Consider the following 18608-nt stretch of genomic DNA (forward strand, 5'->3'; position numbering starts at 1 on the left):
TCTGCTGTTCCACAGAGGCAGGGCCGAGAACCCAGAGGTTATGGACAGGGTCTGCAGCTTCCCTGGTGGTGCTAGTGGTAAAGAATCCGCCTGCCCATGCAGGAGACGCGGGTTCCATCCCTGGGTTGGGGATCCCCTGGAGAAGGAAATGGTACCCACTGCAGGATTCTTGTCTGGAGGATCCCATGGGCAGAGGAGCCTGGCAGGCTGCAGCCCATGGGGTCACAAAGAGTCGACAGCTGACTCCACACAAAGCCTGAAATGTGCCCTGGGACTCAAGCCAGGCAGGACCACCCGTCCCTCCACGCAGCCTCCACAGGGAGATGCGGAGAGCCCAGAAAGGCCAGGGGCCACTTCCTGCAGACGGGTCAGGGCCCTTCAAGGGGAGGAAGCAAACGTTTCCCATGTCAGCTGTCTCCCCGTCATCCCGCGCACTCCCCACCCTCTGCTGTGGCTCCTCAGCCAGCCCCACTCCCCTGCAGGGTTCTGGGGGGGCTGACTTCCGGGCTCCCCAGTCCTTGCCCTGGCAAAACCTACTGCCTTCCGCATGTGCCAGGCACTCTGCTGGGCCCATGACGGCCCCTCCATCAGGTGACGGGGTCCAGGCGCCACGGCAGCTCCAATTCAGTAGCCGCGTGCAGGGTGGCGGCCAGGGGAACAGGTGATGAGTGCCGCGGAGGGCGAGGTAGCCCTGCGCTCACAGCCAGAGCAGAGCCAGGGCCTCCATGGGAAAGGGTTCCCCACAGAGAACCGGGAATGGGGGTGGGCACGGGGCCCAGGGATGGGGCGCGCCCTTGTTACTCAGGGCACAGTGATCCCCGCCTCTCCAGGAAGTGCACCTGTTGCAGGGCCCGCGGTTTCTGCAATTTCACAGGGAAGCCCGGCTGCGCTGATGAAGCAAGCGCAGCTGCCTTTTGCTGGTTTCCTTGCGGGTCCGTTGAGCTGGGTGTTGAATGAAGACGTACCAGAGCCCCGACAGGGTCATTTTGAACTGGCGTCGGACTGCGCTGGTGTGTGTGTGTTTTTGTCTCCTCCTGCAAACACTCCGTCAGATGCCATCCAGCCGGTGGCCAGGGTGCCCGTCCTGCGTCTGGTGGCCGCGGGGCTGATCACAGAGCCTGAGAAGGGAGGCTAGTGCCCGGTGCCCGACGGTCCTGGGCCAGGCGGGCTTTCCCCGCCCCCCACCTCTCGCTTCTGTTGTTTCTCCTCCGTTTATTCACCTTACGGTCCAGCACCAAGACCTAGATGTGCCTGGCGCGGGGCTAGCCATGTCGGTTCAAGTGCAGGAGCTCTCGTTTACCTATCCTTGTCCGTTTCACTCTCTGCCCCCTGCCCGGCCCCACCCCTTAGGCCTTTAAAACGCCGAAAATGTGCTGTGAGCAGCCTCTCCCCGGTCGACGCTGGTTAAACGTACGGCGGTGTGCGTGCTTGCCTTACGTACATGGCGCTGGGATATGGATACAGACGCTCAGGTGCAGACGTGTGTTGCCTGCGTGGGCTCCTGCCGCCTCTTTTTCCTCTCGGGACTCTGTAAAGACCTAGCACACGGGGGTGTGTGCGGCTCACTGCCTGCAGCTGTGCACGTTCCCGGAGGCTGGCACTCTCAGGGCACCCCCGCCCCTCACCTGCTGCCTCCAGGCTCCTCCTGCACCCTCTCCACCCGTGATGCACCCCCTTCCAACCTCGAGAGGAAATGCCGCGTCCTTCTGCCGGGTCAGTAAGAAGTGTGGGCTCCCTGGGAGACTGGCACACTGGATCCAGAGCAAGCCTTTATAAGGATCAGAGGTCATCAGAGCAACGGAAACATCACAGAAAAACAGGGCCTTTGTTCCTGAGGACCTGAGCACCACCCCCATCAACAGTTAACCGCCACCTCCTCCCTGGTGGCTCAGCTGGTAAAGAATCCGCCTGCAATGCGGGAGAACTGGGTTCGATCCCTGGGTTGGGAAGATCTCCTGGAGAAGGGAAAGGCCACCCACTCCAGTATTCTGGCCTGGAGAATTCCAGGGACTGCATCGTCCATGGGGTCCCAAAGAGTGGGACACGACTGAGCGACTTTCACTTTCACTTTTCTTTCTATTTTCACCCCCACCCCCACCATCAACACCCCCAGCAGGACCTCTGCCTCTGCCTCATCATCACCACCTCGATCTCCTCCACCAACACCTGCACTTTCACCACCGACATCACCACCACCTGACTTGCCGATTGTTGCTTTTTACTTAGGAGTAGAAGCGAGGCTCCAACACAAGATTCCTGACACCTGACCGCCGCGCGTGTCCTTGTTCCAGAGCTCTCGCATCTGCCGTGTTCCACTTGGTGCCTGCCCTCTCAGGTGGCCCACACAGGACCATTTCTGTAACTCTCCCCTTCCTGGTTTTTTCCAGTGGGGGTGTGGCCTGGGTTTGGGGGGTTTTAAGCCTCCTCAGGTGATTCGGAAGTGTGAGCAAGGCAGGAAGGCCCTTCTTGAGACCTGGAAAGGAAGGTCCGTGTCATTTTCTTTATTTTTTTTAGTAATTTCGTTTGTCTATTTTGGCCGTGCTGGGTCTTCATTGCTGCACAGGCTTTCTCCACTTGTCACGAGTTGTAACGCACAGGCTTCTCATCGTGCTGGCTTCTCCTGTTGCAGAGCATGGGCTCTAGGCACAGGGGCTTTGGGAGTTGCAGCATGTCAGCTCAGCAGTTGCGGTGCCCAGGCTCTGGAGCACAGGCTCAGGAATCGTAGTACCCGAGCTTAGTTGCTCCGAGGCACGGGGGATCTTCCCAGACCTCGGGTTGAACCTGCGCCCCCTGCATTGCAAGTGGATTCTTTATCGCTGAGCTATCAGGAAAGCCCTGTGTCATTTTCAAATCAAAGATGCTGCCCCCCACCTCCATCCCTGAACCTGCCATCTGACTAACATATTTCTAATCTTCTTTCTTTATATGAATGACTGTGGGAAGATACGTGTTTCATCTGAATTTGATTTCCAACTTTATTCGAAGGTGTTTGGGGGATGAATTAGAAATGCCCAATGCTGTCTAATGCCCGCAGAGTGAGACCTCGCTCCGTTTACCTCATGTATTAAGTAGTGAACTGGCCACCAAAACATTCACATGACCTCATCTCAGGGAGCCGTTCAAGGGGCTTGGCGCAGCCAGACAGCCGTTGCGTTTGTGGTATCAGATCGGGGTGTGGTTTTGTTATCCATGAGGGCAAGAAGCTCTGCATGGTGACTGCAGAAATATGGAAGGTCCAGTCTGGAGAAATGCTGCTTCTTTATTCTACTGATGCTTTGGAAAGGGGGTTCTCAACGTTACTGCTGATCACAGGTTTCCAGATTCTCATCCATCAAAATGCCTCAGGCTTTAGAATCCTGGGAATCTGGTCGTGGATGCCAGAAAGATAAACTTCTGGTGAAGAACACATGTTCTCCATGGTTGTGGTTTGTGTTTAAAGGGAAGCGAGATCATTCTGAAGACCCTGTCCCTAGATATGCAGGGACTGAGTCGTGTTTGGCAGACTTAGAGCAGGAGAATAGCCTGTGCTTTCCTCCTCATCTTAGCAGCCAGCCCTGCAGTGCGGCCAACACCTCAGATGGAAAGGAAAGGCATGTGGTCTCTTCCTATGTTGAAAGCGAAATTCTGGGGCCTCCCTGGTGGCTTTGTGGTAAAGAATCCACCTGCCAGTGCAGGGGATACAGGTTCGATGGCTGGTCCGGGAAGATCCCACTCCCCCGTGCCGGGGAGCATCAGAGCCTGCGTATGAGAGCCACAAGTGTGGAGCCTGTGTCCTAGAGCCTGCAGGTCACAGCTGTGAGTGTGTGTGCCGCAGCTCCTGAGGTCCCTAGAGCCCGTGCTCGGCACCAAGAGAAGACACTGCAGCGAGAAGCCCGTGTATCAACTAAAGAGTAGCTGCCACGCGCGACAGCTGAAGAAAGCCGTGCAGCAGCCAAGACTCAGCACAGACAAAACAAATAAGTAGGCTTGTTAAAGAAAGGAAGTGAAATCATGGACGCTACATCAGATAGCAACTTATCTTACCGTCACATCCTCCTTATTCTGCCTGCAGAGATTTTTGTGCAATTAAGAGGCTGCTCCCAGGGTCAGGTGTGGAGCCATATACTTGATCACAGCAGCATTTGTCATTTGATGTTGTTTCCGTTTGTTCAGTGATGCTTTCTGTTACCATCTTCCTTGTTTTAAAACTGTCCTCTCAAAGGATTTTTCGCTCCAGCCTCACGCAGGGGCCGACCCTCCCTGGAAACGCCAGCATCAGTCGCAGGCCCTTGATTTCGCTGGATCAGCAGGCCTTTCGCCTCCCTGGCCTTCGCTGCCGCGTGACTGTCAGAACCTCTGCCAGAACTCGGAATACCGAGAAGCGACACGGCACATTAGTCCCTGCACGGGAGACGCTGCTCTATTAATATTTGACGGGAAACAAATGGGCTAATAAAAAATTCATACACTGCTCGGCAGGAGGGGTCGCTGTGTTCTGACTTGAAGGCCCGTCTGGCTGGAGATTCGTGAGGAGGCTGTGGAATTTTCTCGGCCAAGCTGTGCTGTTTCAGCAACTGCGGCTCCCACATGGCTCCTCCTATCAGGGCAGTCCTCACCCCGTACTGAAATTTGGGGGTTCTCTGTCTCCCCACAAACAGGGAGCTCCCCTACAACCAGGCTTTGGGCCTCTGCCTGCCAGCATCTGGACCTGTGTCCACGCTGAGCCCTAAGTAAATGCTCTTTGAATGAATGACAGTATTTATGGGCAGATAAAGTGCTTTAGAATAAAGAAAATCAGTGGCATTTCTTCCAAGAACCTTTGCATCCTGTTAATCATTTCGTTTCACGTTCTTTTTAAAACACAATTTGTCCAGCCCTCGAAGCATGATTTTCTATCTTCTGTGATTATCAAAATGCTTCTGTGTCTCACTGCATCTCGACATTGGATCAACTCTGGTGTCTCTCACAGCCCAGCTCCATCTCATGTTCTTAGATTCAGTTCGGCTCAGTTCAGTCGTTCAGTCGTGTCCAACTATTTGCAACCCCATGGACTGCAGCATGCCAGGCCTCCCTGTCCATCCCCAACTCCCGGAGCTTGCTCAAACTCATGTCCATTGACTCAGTGATGCCATGCAACCATCTCATCCTCTGTCATCCCCTTCTCCTCCCACCTTCAGTCTTTCCCAACATCAAGGTCTTTTCCAGTGAGTCAGTTCTTCCCATCAGGTGGCCAAAGTATTGGAGTTTCAGCTTCAGCATCAGTCCTTCCAATGAATATTCAGGACTGATTTCCTTTAGGATGGACTGGTTGGATCTCCTTGCAGTCCAAGGGACTCTCAGGAGTCTTCTCCAACCACAGTTCAAAAGCATCAATTCTTCGGTGCTCAGCTTTCTTTATGGTCCAACTCTCACATCCATACAAGACCACTGGAAAAACCATAGCCTTGACTAGATGGACCTTTGTTGGCAAAGTAATGTCTCTGCTTTTGAATATGCTGTCTAGGTTTGTCATAACCTTTCTTCCAAGAAGCAAGTGTCTTTTAATTTCATGGCTGCAGTCACCATCTGCAGTGATTTTGGAGCCCCCCAGAATAAAGTCTGCCACTGTTTCCATTGTTTCCCCATCTATTTGCCATGTAGTGATGGGACCAGATGCCATGATATTAGTTTTCTGAATGTTGAGTTTTAAGCCAACTTTTTCACTCTCCTCTTTCACTTTCATCAAGAGGCTCTTTAGTTCTTCTTTGCTTTCTGCCATAAGGGTGATGTCATCTGCATATCTGAGGTTATTCATATGTGTCCCAGCAATCTTGATTCTAGCTTGTGCTTCCTCCAGCCCAGCGTTTCTCATGATGTACTCTGCACAGAAGTTAAATAAGCAGGGTGACAATATACAGCCTTGACGTACTCCTTTTCCTATTTGGAACCAGTCTGTTGTTCCATGTCCAGTTCTAACTGTTGCTTCCGGACCTGCATACAGGTTTCTCAAGAGGCAGGTCAGGTGGTCTGGTATTCCCATCTCTTTAAGAATTTTCCACAGTTCAAATGCTATTTTTTCCTCTCCTTTAACTGTGACCAGGTTTCTCTTTATTCTTTAGAACCTTATCTGCTTACCAGTTCACTTATTAACTCAGAGAACGTCTAGGGAGAGCAGAAATGGAGGCAGAGACGATCATATGGAACACGGCTGTGTCACCAGATGGTCTGCCCACCAGAATCGCTTGGCTCACTTAGTTTGGTGGTTCCCCAACTGGGGCACCAGTTAGACCAGTTAGGTGCCTCAGCCACGCCCAGGGTCTCAGATTCAGTTTGTTTCCACCACTTCCCAGGTGCTGCTGGTCTGGCGGCCCCGCCTGAGGACCACTGACTCTGGTCATTAAATGTAGGGGGCAGAGACTGTTTCTCCTCCAGGGCCCAGGGCAGCAGTTCCGCTCTGGTCACCTCTCTCTGGACAGGCCCTGCCTCCCCGAGCGCAGGTGGCAACGCGGGTGCCTGCTGCCCAGGTGTGCCCAGGCCACCCTCGGGGCCCAGGAGACGGCCCCCATCTCCACCCACACCCCCGCTCCTTGCAGGTGGCAGTGTGTGCGTGTGCACGCTCAGTCGTGCCCGACTCTGTGCGGCCCCACGGACTGAATCCAGCCAGGCTCCTCCATCCATGGGGTTCTCCAGGCAAGAACACCGGAGCGGGTTGCCATTTCCTCCTCCAGGGGATCTTCCTGACCCAGCGACTGAACCTGCATTTCTTGTGTCTCCTGCACTGGCGTGTGTGCTAAGTCAACTTCAGTCGTGTCCCACTCTTTGCGACCCCATGGACTGTACCCGCCAGGCTCCTCTGTCCATGGGGTTCTCCAGGCAAGAATACCGGAGTGGGTTGCCATTTCCTCCTCCCGACCCAGGGATCCCGACCCAGGGATCAAACCTGCGACTCTTGCATCTCCTGCATTGGCAGGCAGATTCTTTACCACTGAGCCACCTGGAAGCCCGTGTGTGTGTGTGTGTGAGTAGGTGAATATATATGTGTGAAAGTGAAAGTCACTCAGTTGTGTCCAACTCTTTACGATCCTTTGGACTATACAGTCCATGGAATTCTCCAGGCCAGAATACTGGAAGGGGTAGCCTTTCCTTTCCCCAGGGGATCTTCCCGACCCAGGAATCAAACCAGTGTCTCCTGCATTGCAAGCAGATTCTTTACCAACTGAGCTATCAGGGAAGCCCTATATATATATATGTGTGTATATATATACATATATGTATATACGCATTTTATTTTCTCTACTGGTTACCTTTATAAACTGAAACAGTACTCTTACAAGTTTCTCTTGTATCACATAAACTACAGGCAAGAATTTTAACAACCCACTTGGTAAAATGGATCTCAAAGTCCTGCCCTTTCCTACAGGTCCATTCTCTGCCCTTCCCACCTAGAAAATTCTTTTTAATATTTTTATATCCCTGAAGTTGATGCCATTTCCGTTCTTCCCCAAACCCAAACTTTCCTTATTTATCTGTGGGTTGATTCTGAAAGACTACAATCAATAAACAGCGTAACTTTACCATAAGTAATTGTCTGTCTTGGTAGCACTAAGTAGCATCCTATGACTGTGTCTCTTTTTTGTTCAGCTTTTTGTTTTTCCCTGAGTTTTAAATTGCCTTTATTTTTATTTGAGCTATTTTATTTTATCTTATCACACCCTCACCATTTCCCCCCAGACTCCAGCAGGTACCCTGTTGCTCTGCCTCCTTCCCCACCTGCGTCCCTGCAAGGCCGCTCCGCCGCCCCGACTCTAGTCTGGACTCACTGTTCTTTTTCACATCGGCGCTGTGCCACCCAGGGAGACCCCCTCGCTGCTCTCTGTGTTGGTCTCACATCATCTTCTTTCTTGATTTACTTCCACTTCCGTCTGGAGTACGCCCTCCAGATGCTTTCCTAAGAAAGAACTATGGGAGGTAAACTTTCTGAGTTCTGCAATATTTTAATATGTCTCTCTCACGTCTGTTGAAAACCTTAGTTGTATGTGGGATTGCAGCTTGACAACCACTGTCCCTCATTTTGGAGGCTATAATTCCATCTCGTGTCCGGTGTGGCCGATGACAAACCCGATGTCAGTCTGACCCTCATTCCTCTGCAGATTATGTCTTTTTTTCCCCCACTGAAAGATATTTGGATGAACTAACATGTCTAAATGTGGGTCAGGTTCCTCTGTTTTCTCTTGCACCATCTGTCTCATCCAGACTCTCCCAGATGGTACTCCTGTTCAGCCACATTTCCCAGCCCCACACTGCTGCTAAGTCTGCTAAGTCGCTTCAGCCGTGTCCGACTCTGTCCGATCCCAGAGACGGCAGCCCACCAGGCTCCCCTGTCCCTGGGATTCTCCAGGCAAGAACACTGGAGTGGGTTGCCATTTCCTTCTCCAATGCATGAAAGTGAAAAGTGAAAGTGAAGTCGCTCAGTCGTGTCCGACTCCTAGCGACCCCATGGACTGCAGCCTACCAGGCTCCTCCATCCATGGGATTTTCCAGGCAAGAGTACTGGAGTGGGGTGTGGGGTGCCATTGCCTTCTCCAACCCCATACTGACTGCACCTCAACCTCCAGGTCCCCAAAATTCTCTCTGGGGTTGACTCGGCAGGCATTTCAATCTGTTGCTTCTTCAACCAGCCTCATCCCTCGAGACTCTTACGTCTGAAATGTGGTGAAACCGTCTCTGTAGTCTTTATGTGGGTGTATACCTGCTTTATTCCTTCATTATCATCGTAATTGCGTTTCTGGGGAGAGAAGACAGAAATAAATGTGATAGATCCATCAACTTAAATTGGAAACTTCCAGTTATCCTTAATAACCTTTTTCTTATTTAAAAAATCATCTCTGCATTATAGACAATAACAATCACTTGCCCTCTCACTATGCACAGGTAACTGTTCCGAGTATTTTGATAAGTTTTCCTGATATTTTTATCTAGAAATGCACACTTGTCCTTTATTTGCTCCTTTTTTAAAATAATCATTTTCCCAGCACCATTTATTCTATCAGTCTTCCTTTCCCCACTGATTTGGGATGACAGTTTAATATTATTAAATATTAAATTCTTAGATAAACTATTCTGTTCTAATATAAACCCTTGTGACAAGGCTGCCCATCATGATGGATCTACTGAGTGTTACATCAGTTACAAAGTCTATAACTACTCTGTATCATTAGCAATAAATCCCTTCTCATAAGTCTTCCTCTTTAAACTATCTTGTCATTTTCATCCATTTCTTCTTACATGTGAACTTTAGTATTATTTTATTAGCTTCCCCCTTCTCAAAAAAAAGAAGTTCATTGGTCTTTCTGTTAGAAACTTTAGTATTTTTTTTAATTTTATTTTATTTTTAAACTTTACAATATTGTATTGGTTTTGCCAAATATCGAAATATACATGTGTTCCCCCTCCTGAACCCTCCTCCCTCCTCCCTCCCCATACCATCCCTCTGGGTCATCCCAGTGCACCAGCCCCAAGCATCCAGTATCGTGCATCGAACCTGGACTGGCGACTCGTTTCATATATGATATTATACATGTTTCAATGCCATTCTCCCAAATCTTCCCACCCTCTCCCTCTCCCACAGAGTCCATAAGACTGTTCTATACATCATTGTCTCTTTTGCTGTCTCGTACACAGGGTTATTGTTACCATCTTTCTAAATTCCATATATATGTGTTAGTATACTGTATTGGTGTTTTTCTTTCTGGCTTACTTCACTCTGTATAATAGGCTCCAGTTTCATCCACCTCATTAGAACTGATTCAAATGTATTCTTTTTAATGGCTGAGTAATACTCCATTGTGTGTATGTACCATAGCTTTCTTATCCATTCATCTGCTGATGGACATCTAGGTTGCTTCCATGTCCTGGCTATTATAAACAGTGCTTCGATGAACATTGGGGTACACGTGTCTATTATTTAATTAGCTGCCCCCTCTCAAAAAAAGAAATTCATTGGTCTTTCAGTTAGAAATAAATTCATTTCTTAAAAAAATATTAAGTATTGACCATAGGTGAAGCGCTGCCCTCATGGAGCTCGAATACTATCAGTTCAAGCCTGCCCAGACTGATAATTATTTTGAAAGTTTCTCTTGTTTAGTTTCCTGTTCCAGGGAGGTAGCATGTTTGTGTCTTAAATACAAGATGCATCATCTGTGATGGCTGCTACCTTTGTTTTTAACCTTTCTTTAAAAGATTTACTAAATGTTTATAATTCTATGAAATAGTCACCCAGTGTTTATTTTATATCATTTTATCACTTAATAATTACTTTTGATATTTGCATTCAAATTTATCATCAGATTGGTAGTAGTTTAGGACTGGCTGTGAATGGATTGGTATCAGACATCATCTTCCTACGTGTGAAGCTTTTCATTTTAAGCCTTTAATTTTGAATAGCTTTTAGTAAAAGGTATATTCAAGTAGAAGACATGCTGTAAACAAGACGATGCTGCTACTGCTGCTAAGTCGCTTCAGTCGTGTCCGACTCTGTGCGACCCCATAGACGGCAGCCCACCAGGCTCCCCGTCCCTGGGATTCTCCTGGCAAGAACACTGGAGTGGGTTGCCATTTCCTTCTCCAATGCATGAAAGTGAAAAGTGAAAGTGAAGTCCTCAGTCGTGTCCGACTCTTAGCGACCCCATGGACTGCAGCCTACAAGGCTCCTCCGTCCATAGGATTTTCCAGGCAAGAGTACTGGAGTGGGTTGCCATTGCCTTCTCCAAAACAAGAAGATATGGGTTATTAAAAGCTCATTGAGGTATTAAATACCATTAGGCTTAAAACACCTTTGCCAACAAAGGTCCATCTATCTAGTCAAAGCTATGGTTTTTCCAGTAGTCACATATAGATGTGAGAGTTCAGTTCAGTTCAGTCACTCAGTTGTGTCTGACTCTTTGTGACCCCATGGAACTGCAGCACGCCAGGCTTCCCTGTCCTTCACCAACTTCCAGAGCTTGTCAAACTCATGTCCATTGAGTCGGTGATGCCATCCAACCATCGCATCCTCTGTCCTCCCCTTCTCCTCCTGCCTTCAATCTTTCCCAGCATCAGGGTCTTTTCCAATGAGTCAGTTCTTCGCATCAGGTGGCCAAAGTATTGGAGCTTCAGCTTCAGCATCAGTCCTTCCAGTGAATATTCAGGACTGATTTCCTTTAGGATTGGCTGGTTTGATCTCCTTGCTGTCCAAGAGACTCAAGAATCTTCTCCAGCACCACAGGTCAAAAGCATCAATTCTTCGTCATGTAGCCTTCTTATGGTCCAGCACTCACATCCATACATGACCACTGGAAAAATCATAGCTTTGACTATATGCGCCTTTGTCAGCAAAGTAATGTCTTTGCTTTTTAATATCCTGTCTAGGTTTGTCATAGCTTTTCTTCCAAGGAGCAAGCGTCTTTTAATTTCATGACTGCAGTCACCATCTGCAGTGATTTTGGAGCCCAAGAAAACAAAGTCTGTCACTGCTTCCGTTGTTTCCCCATTTATTTGCCATGAAGTGATGGGACTGGATGCCATGATCTTCGCTCTTTGAATGTCGACTTTTAAGCCAGCTTTTTCACTCTCCTCTTTCACTTTCATCAAGAGGCTCTTTAGTTCCTCTTCACTTTCTGCCATAAGGGTGGTGTTATCTGTGTTTCTGAGGTTATTGATATTTCTCCTGGCAATCTTGATTCCAGCTTGTGCTTCATCCAGCCCAGCATTTCTCATGATGTACTCTGCATATAAGTTAAATAAGCAGGATGACAATATTCATACTCCTTTCTCAATTTGGAACCAGTCTGTTGTTCTGTGTCCAGTTCTAATTGTTGCTTCTTTACCTGCATACAGATTTCTCAGGAGGCAGGTAAGATGGTCTGGTATTCCCATCTCTTGAAGAATTTTGCACAGTTTGTTGTGATCCACACAGTCAGAGATGTGTCAAAGATGCAGTCAAAGATGCAGATGGTGACTGCAGCCATGAAATTAGAAGATGCTTGCCCCTTGGAAGAAAAGCTATGAGCAACCTGCTGCTGCTGCTGCTAAGTCGCTCAGTCGTGTCCAACTCTTTGCGACCCATGGACTGCGGCCCACCAGGCTCCTCCATCCATGGGATTTTCCAGGCAAGAGTACTGGAGTGGGGTGCCATTGCCTTCTCCAATGAGCAACCTAGATAGCATATTAAAAAGCAGGGACTTTACTTTGCCAACAAAGGTCCATCTAGTCAAAGCTATGGTTTTTCCAATAGTCATGTATGGATGTAAGAGTTGGACTATAAAGAAAGCTGAGAGCCGAAGAATTGATGCTTTTGAATTGTGGTGTTGGAGAAGACTTGTGAGAGTCCCTTGGGCTACAAGGGGATCCAACCAGTCCGTCCTAAAGAAAATCAGTCCTTAATCAGTCCTGAATATTCATTGGAAGGCCTGATGCTGAAGCTGAAACTCCAATACTTTGGCCACCTGGTGTGAAGAGCCAACTCATTAGAGAAGGCCCTGATGCTGGGAAAGGTTGAAAGCAGGAGGAGAAGGGGATGACAGAGGATAAGATGGTTGGATGGCATCACCGACTCCATGCACATGAGTTTGAGCAAGCTCCAGGAGTTGGTGATAGACAGGGAAGCCTGACGTGCTGCAGTCCATGGGGTCACAAAGAGTCGGACGGGACTGAGCAACTCAACAAGAACAGACTTAAAATAGCTGAGAAATCTGAGATCAGCATAAATCTGTATCTTTTCTCAAAACTTGTTACCTTGTTACTGAATTGTTGTGGCATTTCTCTTCCTGTAGACGTCTAAGAGTCTATGAGAACATCTTTGGGCGTTTTGTTAATTTCCCTGGAATTGGAAAGCCCTTTCATCTGCAGCTCACGCCCCTGCTGTGTCGGCATCTTGCGGTGCCTTCAGCGATTGCCTCTCTTCCCATCAGTCCATCGGAGAAGCACTTAGATTCTCAGATGTGAGGACCATCTGCTGTCTTCCATCTCTCCCCCGCCGGGACCCCTTCCTCTGCCTTCTGGGGGAGCTTCCCAAATTTTCTTCCATTTTCATTTTCTCATTTTCAATTCCAGTTTCTTCACAGTCTCCTCATCTCACCTCTTTGGTTGCACTTCTAAATAGCAAACCTCTGCAGCCTGTCTCTGTGACCTTCCATCACACCTCGACAGGAACGCCTGCACCAAACAGGTCCCCAGACCAGGCCCTTCGGACGCCCGGCTCGCCGCAGTGTCTGTCCAACAGGGACCAGAGCTTATTTATGGTGTAACTGGAAATTCAAAGTGTTCCGTGTGCAACACGGGCTGGCACAGACCTGAGTGGCTTTTTAAGGAGCAAAGCTGAGTACATGTTTCCTGGCTGCAAAGATCCAGGCAGACTGTGAGAGCCTATCGTTACAAACACAGCTCCCAGCCTTGCGGCACTGACACGACAGCAAAGCCACAGCGGAAGCTGCCAGAAGGACACGTGACTCTCAGAGCCGGAGCCGCTGAAAGGCGGGGTGGGAAAGTGGGTCCCGTGAACAAACATGCAGAACAAACACGGGTTCCCAGAGCCCGAGAGCTTGCGGAGCAGATGGTGACAGGAGCAGCCATATTTCAGAAACTCACAGAACCCGAGAGGGTGGAAAAGCATGAGCTGGGCTGTGCTGAACGACTCTCCACCGTGTCCGCAGCAAATCTCCAGGGACTGTGCGGGGGTTCCAGGGCCTGTTCTCCGCCCCGAGAGAGCTGATGACCTGGCTCAGAGGCCTCCCTGCCGTGTTCGTCGTGTGCTCTCGGCTTTGGCTGAATTAACAGCTGTGACTAACGGTCGTGAGAAGTGGGGGACCCAGCGATTTAATCCCCTGACTAGCTGAAGGCTGTGTCAGCGCGCCGGGTTGCTTAGATCCTTCTGCCGACAGTAATTACTGAGCATACCGGGTCTGCTTCCAGCTCTCCGGGCATCGTCCCGCAAACACGCAGCGTCTTAGCGATGAGAGATCTTGTCAGACGTGGAGTCATCATTCTGAACACGAGATCTCATTACAGATAGAGTCGGGCGGGCGGAGGGACGTGTTTTTGTGAAGTTGCTTTTTTTTTTTTTTTTTGTCATGTCCTTCTAAGTCATCAATGTACATTTTTCATAAAAATCCTGATTTGGTGGGGTGGGGGGAGTGGCTCTGGGTAACTGAATTAAATACCCAGGGGCTGAGTACAGAGTGGCCCAGAACAGTCTGGGGTTCTCAGGTTTGGGTAAAAGCAGGTGCATGACAGCTCAGATGTCAGATCAAGTCCACCACTTGCCCAGAGCCGCGGTACCCGCTTCCCTAATTAGAGCGAGAATGGCCCTGGGGACTTGGGGACGGGAGCCCCGCGGCTCCCTCCCTCGGGGGCCGGGGGGAGAGGAGGGGGACAGGTATCCCCGCCCCCGGAGCCCTTCTCGGCTCAGACGTCCTGGCCGCTTTCCCCACGTGGCGCTGAGTGTCCCCGTGGCAGGAAAGCCGGGCAGCAGGCAGCACCACCCGCCCACTTACAGAACCCAGGTGGGGGGGCGGCTGGGAGGTGCCAGTGCAGGAGCGCAGCTCAGGGCTGAGGGGCAGCTCGGAGAGAAGCGCACGGCTCCCTCGCTGCGGGCGCCGCTCGGGTCCGCAGGGCCGCCCCGGGGGCTCACTCCCGCATCTCCGCACGCGCCGCCCAGAGCCCCGGGGCCCTCAGCGCGCCCTCTGTTGCAGGGAGTACTACATCACCATGGTCAAGTGGGCCACCAGCACCAAGGTCGCCGTGAACTGGCTGAGCCGGGCGCAGAACGTGTCCATCCTCACCCTCTGCGACGCCACCACGGGGGTCTGCACCAAGGTAGGGGGCCGGGCAGGCGGCGGGCGCTTCCCGGGGGTCAGGGTCACGTGGGAGAGAGGGAGAGAGACAGAGACACAGAGAGGGAGAGACGCACACGCACACACACACACACACATACTGAGAGACACACACAGTGAGACACACACACACACACACAGAGACACGCACACACTGAGAGACACACACACACATGCCCACACGCTGAGCGCCGGCTGGTCCAGGCTCGCGGGCCTCCGTTTTGCTGCCGCCTGGTGGCTGACTTGAGAACTGCTACAGACTCAGGGCTCAGCCGCGCGGCCGCCAGGTCCCAGAAGTGAGTCTTCCGTTCTCCTCGCCCCCGGCCACTCCACAAAGGGGCCTGCCCCCCGTCCTCCACTTGGCGCTGGAGGGGGGAGTGGCCCGGCCTGCGTTCCCAGGGCCCAGCGCTGCAGCCGGGCCTGGCTCTTTCAGCGTCAGCGCCCCTAGCCCGGCCAGAGCCAGCCAGTCCCCTGGGCAGTCAGCCTCCTGTCTGCAAGTCACTGCTGTGTTCCCGCGGCCCCATGCTGGCTCAGTGGGCGGTTGGAAGAGGAGAAGGAAGGAGGAATGAAAATGTAAATAAGCAGGCCGGCTCCCCTGAGGATCGAGGAGTGACCCGCAGCCAGACTTCCCTGGCCTTGGGCTGCGTCCTCCACGCTCCCTGAGCCCCGAGACACGTCCACTCAACCCAGGCTCATCTCTCAGAAACCCTTTTCAGGTCCTAAACTTTTATTTTTATTTTTTGGGGGGCCCTAAATTTTTATTTCCCCACTGGGGAGGCGACGGGCTTGCAAAGCAGCCGTGTTGTGACTTGGGATATGCCCCCAAACAGCCTGATCCCGCAGTCCAAGGACGGTCCCAGGGAGCTGTGGCTGGGACCAGCGTCCTCCGCAGGCCGGTGACTTACTTTGTCTGTGATACAGTCTGGAGCAGGTTCCGGGTTGTTCTGATGAGCTTCCTGAGGGGAAGGAAGGGAGGAACAGGCACAGCGCAGCTGGGAGGCTGGGGCGGCTCGTGCCGCGGGGCCCTGGGGTCTGTGCCCCTGGCCCTGTGGGGTCCTTGGTGACAGTCCTCCTGCCTGTGGTCAGAGTCCGCGGATGAAGAGCAGAGCGGCTGGGGACAGGCCGAGGCACGTGCCGCTGAGCAGCTGTGCCCAGCGCGGTGGGTTTGGTCGTCTCCCTTTCTGTGTTTTTACACACAGTTCTCAGACTGACTGTTCACCTGTGGTCTACGTCCTGAGGGTTACTCAGAGTTGTGAACTGGAAATTTGACACATGTCCACACACACACATACACACACACACACACACAGCCTTTAAATGAGCACATGCCTGTTCAGGGGTGACCGTCCAACGGGCCTGTGCCTGGTCAGGGGTGACCACCGCATGGCAGTCCTGCAGATGATTCTCACCCCAGTGTCTGTCCTTGTGGCCTGGTGAGTGACGTCTTCCCTGCTCGAGGACACGCGCGCTCAGCTCTGAGCCGAGGCGCCAGACGAGGCAGAGAGCAGCCAGCCTCCTCCACAAGCCTGTGCGGCCCCCGCGGTGGGAGCCAGACTGCTTCTACACCACCGATCAGAGACCCGAGATGTGCACAGACGCCTTCCTCTAACACTCTTATTTCGTTTCAGAAACATGAGGATGAAAGTGAAGCCTGGCTGCACAGACAGGTAACTATTCCGTGTGTAAATCCCACACTCGCCGCCTCCACCAGCCACCGTGTCCCCCTTCCCCAGGTTTTACAACACAGCTTCTCACGTTAAATCCTACAGGAAGCTCCAGGAACACACACACACACACACACACACACACACACACGCAAGGTTCCGTGGGGCGGTAGGGCCGCTCAGCACCTCCTCGTCCCCGGCCCCAGGAGACCCAGCAGGGCTGGAGAGCCATGGGCTCTGTGGGAGGGGCTGCAAGAGCCTGCCCCAGGGTCGCGCGGTGTCCTCAGGTCTTGGGGTGTCCCTCTGGTGTACCGGGGACGAGTCCCCACGAGTTGCCTGGATTTAACAGGTACTCAGTCGCATCCAACTCTTTGCCACTCCATGGACCGTACCTCACCATGCTCCTCTGTCCCCGGGACTCTCCAGGCAAGCATCCGGGAGTGGGATATCGTCTCCTCCTTCAAGGGATCTTCCCGACCCAGGGATCGAACCTGCATCTCCTGCACTGGCAGGCAGGTTCTTTACCGCTGAGCCACTTGCGAGGCCCACTTTGGTGAAAGAAGACGAAACGTGGCTGACGTTCCTGACTTTGTCGTCCTGCTTCGAGGAAGCCTCCTTTGAGGAGGGGACTCTGGACGGGTCCGCTGAGTCTTCCCTGGATTTCCGTCCCCGACTCTGCTAAGAGATGCAGGTGAAGCAGGCCTGAGGAACTGGAGGCGATCGGATGAGATCTGCAGTCAATCACCCAGACAAAAAAGTTCAACTCCCCACAAAAAATAAAACCTTCCACACTGGTACTTTCTTTCTTCGGTTATTTTTGTCTCGTTGCACAGCCTGATGTTAGAAAGCACACGTGGAAGGTTTTGGAAGCTCACTTCCTTCTCATCCTACCGAATGGGATGAAAATCATCTGAAATTTTATGGGAAAAATCAAACTGGATTTGAGTTTCAGAACGATGGTGGGGACGGCAGAGGAGCACTTCTTTACTGACAGGGTAGAGTCCGTTCGTGGAGAATGACTGAAGCTGGACTGTCCACAGTGGCTCTCCAAGGACATCCTAGAAGCTCCGTGCACACCTGTGTTACCTGCAGAGTCAGCTGTCTGGCCTCACCTTCCATCAGTTATCTCAGGGGAGGGCTGCGGCCTCACCAAAGGAGCGATTCTTTAGATCCATCTGTGTCCTGCCCTGGGCCCGCCTGCTGCAGAAGAGGAACACTCGTGTGGCCGCTTGTTTCCTGTGTCCAACTTTGAATGCCAGGTCCCCGCTAGGAAATACCCATCATGAGACTGTGCTCGGGCGTCATAAAGTATTCGCTGGGGAGCTGAGGAGTTCTTGAGTGCCACCTGGACCAATGATGCGAGCACAAGCACCAGATGTAATGTTATGACGTGCGTCTTAAAAATCACACAAAATGCCCAAGTGGTTGAAGCAAAAGAGTCGGGGAAAAAATTCATTATCTGCGTAAAGTCATCTGTTCCACTAATAGGAGATCATGCCAGACACCTCGCTTTGTGGATCTCAAAAACTCACGTCCACCGCTTCCACTTGCTTCACGGCTGAACAACGTGCCGCCGGGTGGACAAAGCACGCTTTGCTCTTTGGTGACGGCATCTGAATGGCTCCTGCCCTGCGGCTGCTGCGAGTCATGCTGCTGAGGGCACAGCGCTGAGTGACCGGGGCCGCCTGCCATGCGACTCCAGGTCCCTGAGATGCCCGGGATGCCAGAGTCAAGAAGTGGGAGGCTGCGTGGGGGCTGCTGAGGGTGCCGAGCTGGAGGCGGAGGAGCAGCTAGTGGATTCCGGGCGCCCCCCAGGGAGATGGAAACCCGCCAGGGCATGTGCCACATGGCAAACGTGCCCGAAGCTACGGAGGGTTTGCTTTTATGAACATGTCTTCGTTTGTGTCGTCCTCGGCTTTGTAAGGAATGACTCTGCTGGAGCAGCCATCTCCAGGATGTCTCAGTGAAGACAGGGAGAGGGTGTCTGGGTCCCAAAGCGGGGAACATGGTGGAGTCCTAGACTCTGTGCCTGGGGCGTGGAAGGGCTCGGCCATTGCAGGTGGGGAGCGGGGGTTGCGGGGGGCCAGGCCTCCCACCACGGGCAGTTCCTGTCTGAGCC

At 51.8% G+C, this 18608-nt stretch overlaps 1 protein-coding gene across 5 annotated transcripts in view; it reads left to right on the top strand.

The window, feature by feature from the left end:
- The window catches only part of DPP6 (dipeptidyl peptidase like 6), a 1068014-nt gene that overhangs the window by 979768 nt on the left and 69638 nt on the right, over positions 1 to 18608 (top strand). For all 5 annotated transcript variants that reach the window (XM_061415284.1, XM_061415287.1, XM_061415283.1 and 2 more), the window contains 2 exons: positions 14685 to 14808; positions 16454 to 16492. In XM_061415284.1, coding sequence (XP_061271268.1) covers positions 14685 to 14808; positions 16454 to 16492 — 163 coding nt within the window. The remainder of the gene's footprint in view (positions 1 to 14684; positions 14809 to 16453; positions 16493 to 18608) is intronic.

Source organism: Bos javanicus, chromosome 4 (assembly GCF_032452875.1).
Source record: "Bos javanicus breed banteng chromosome 4, ARS-OSU_banteng_1.0, whole genome shotgun sequence".
NCBI classification, from domain to species: domain Eukaryota; kingdom Metazoa; phylum Chordata; class Mammalia; order Artiodactyla; family Bovidae; genus Bos; species Bos javanicus.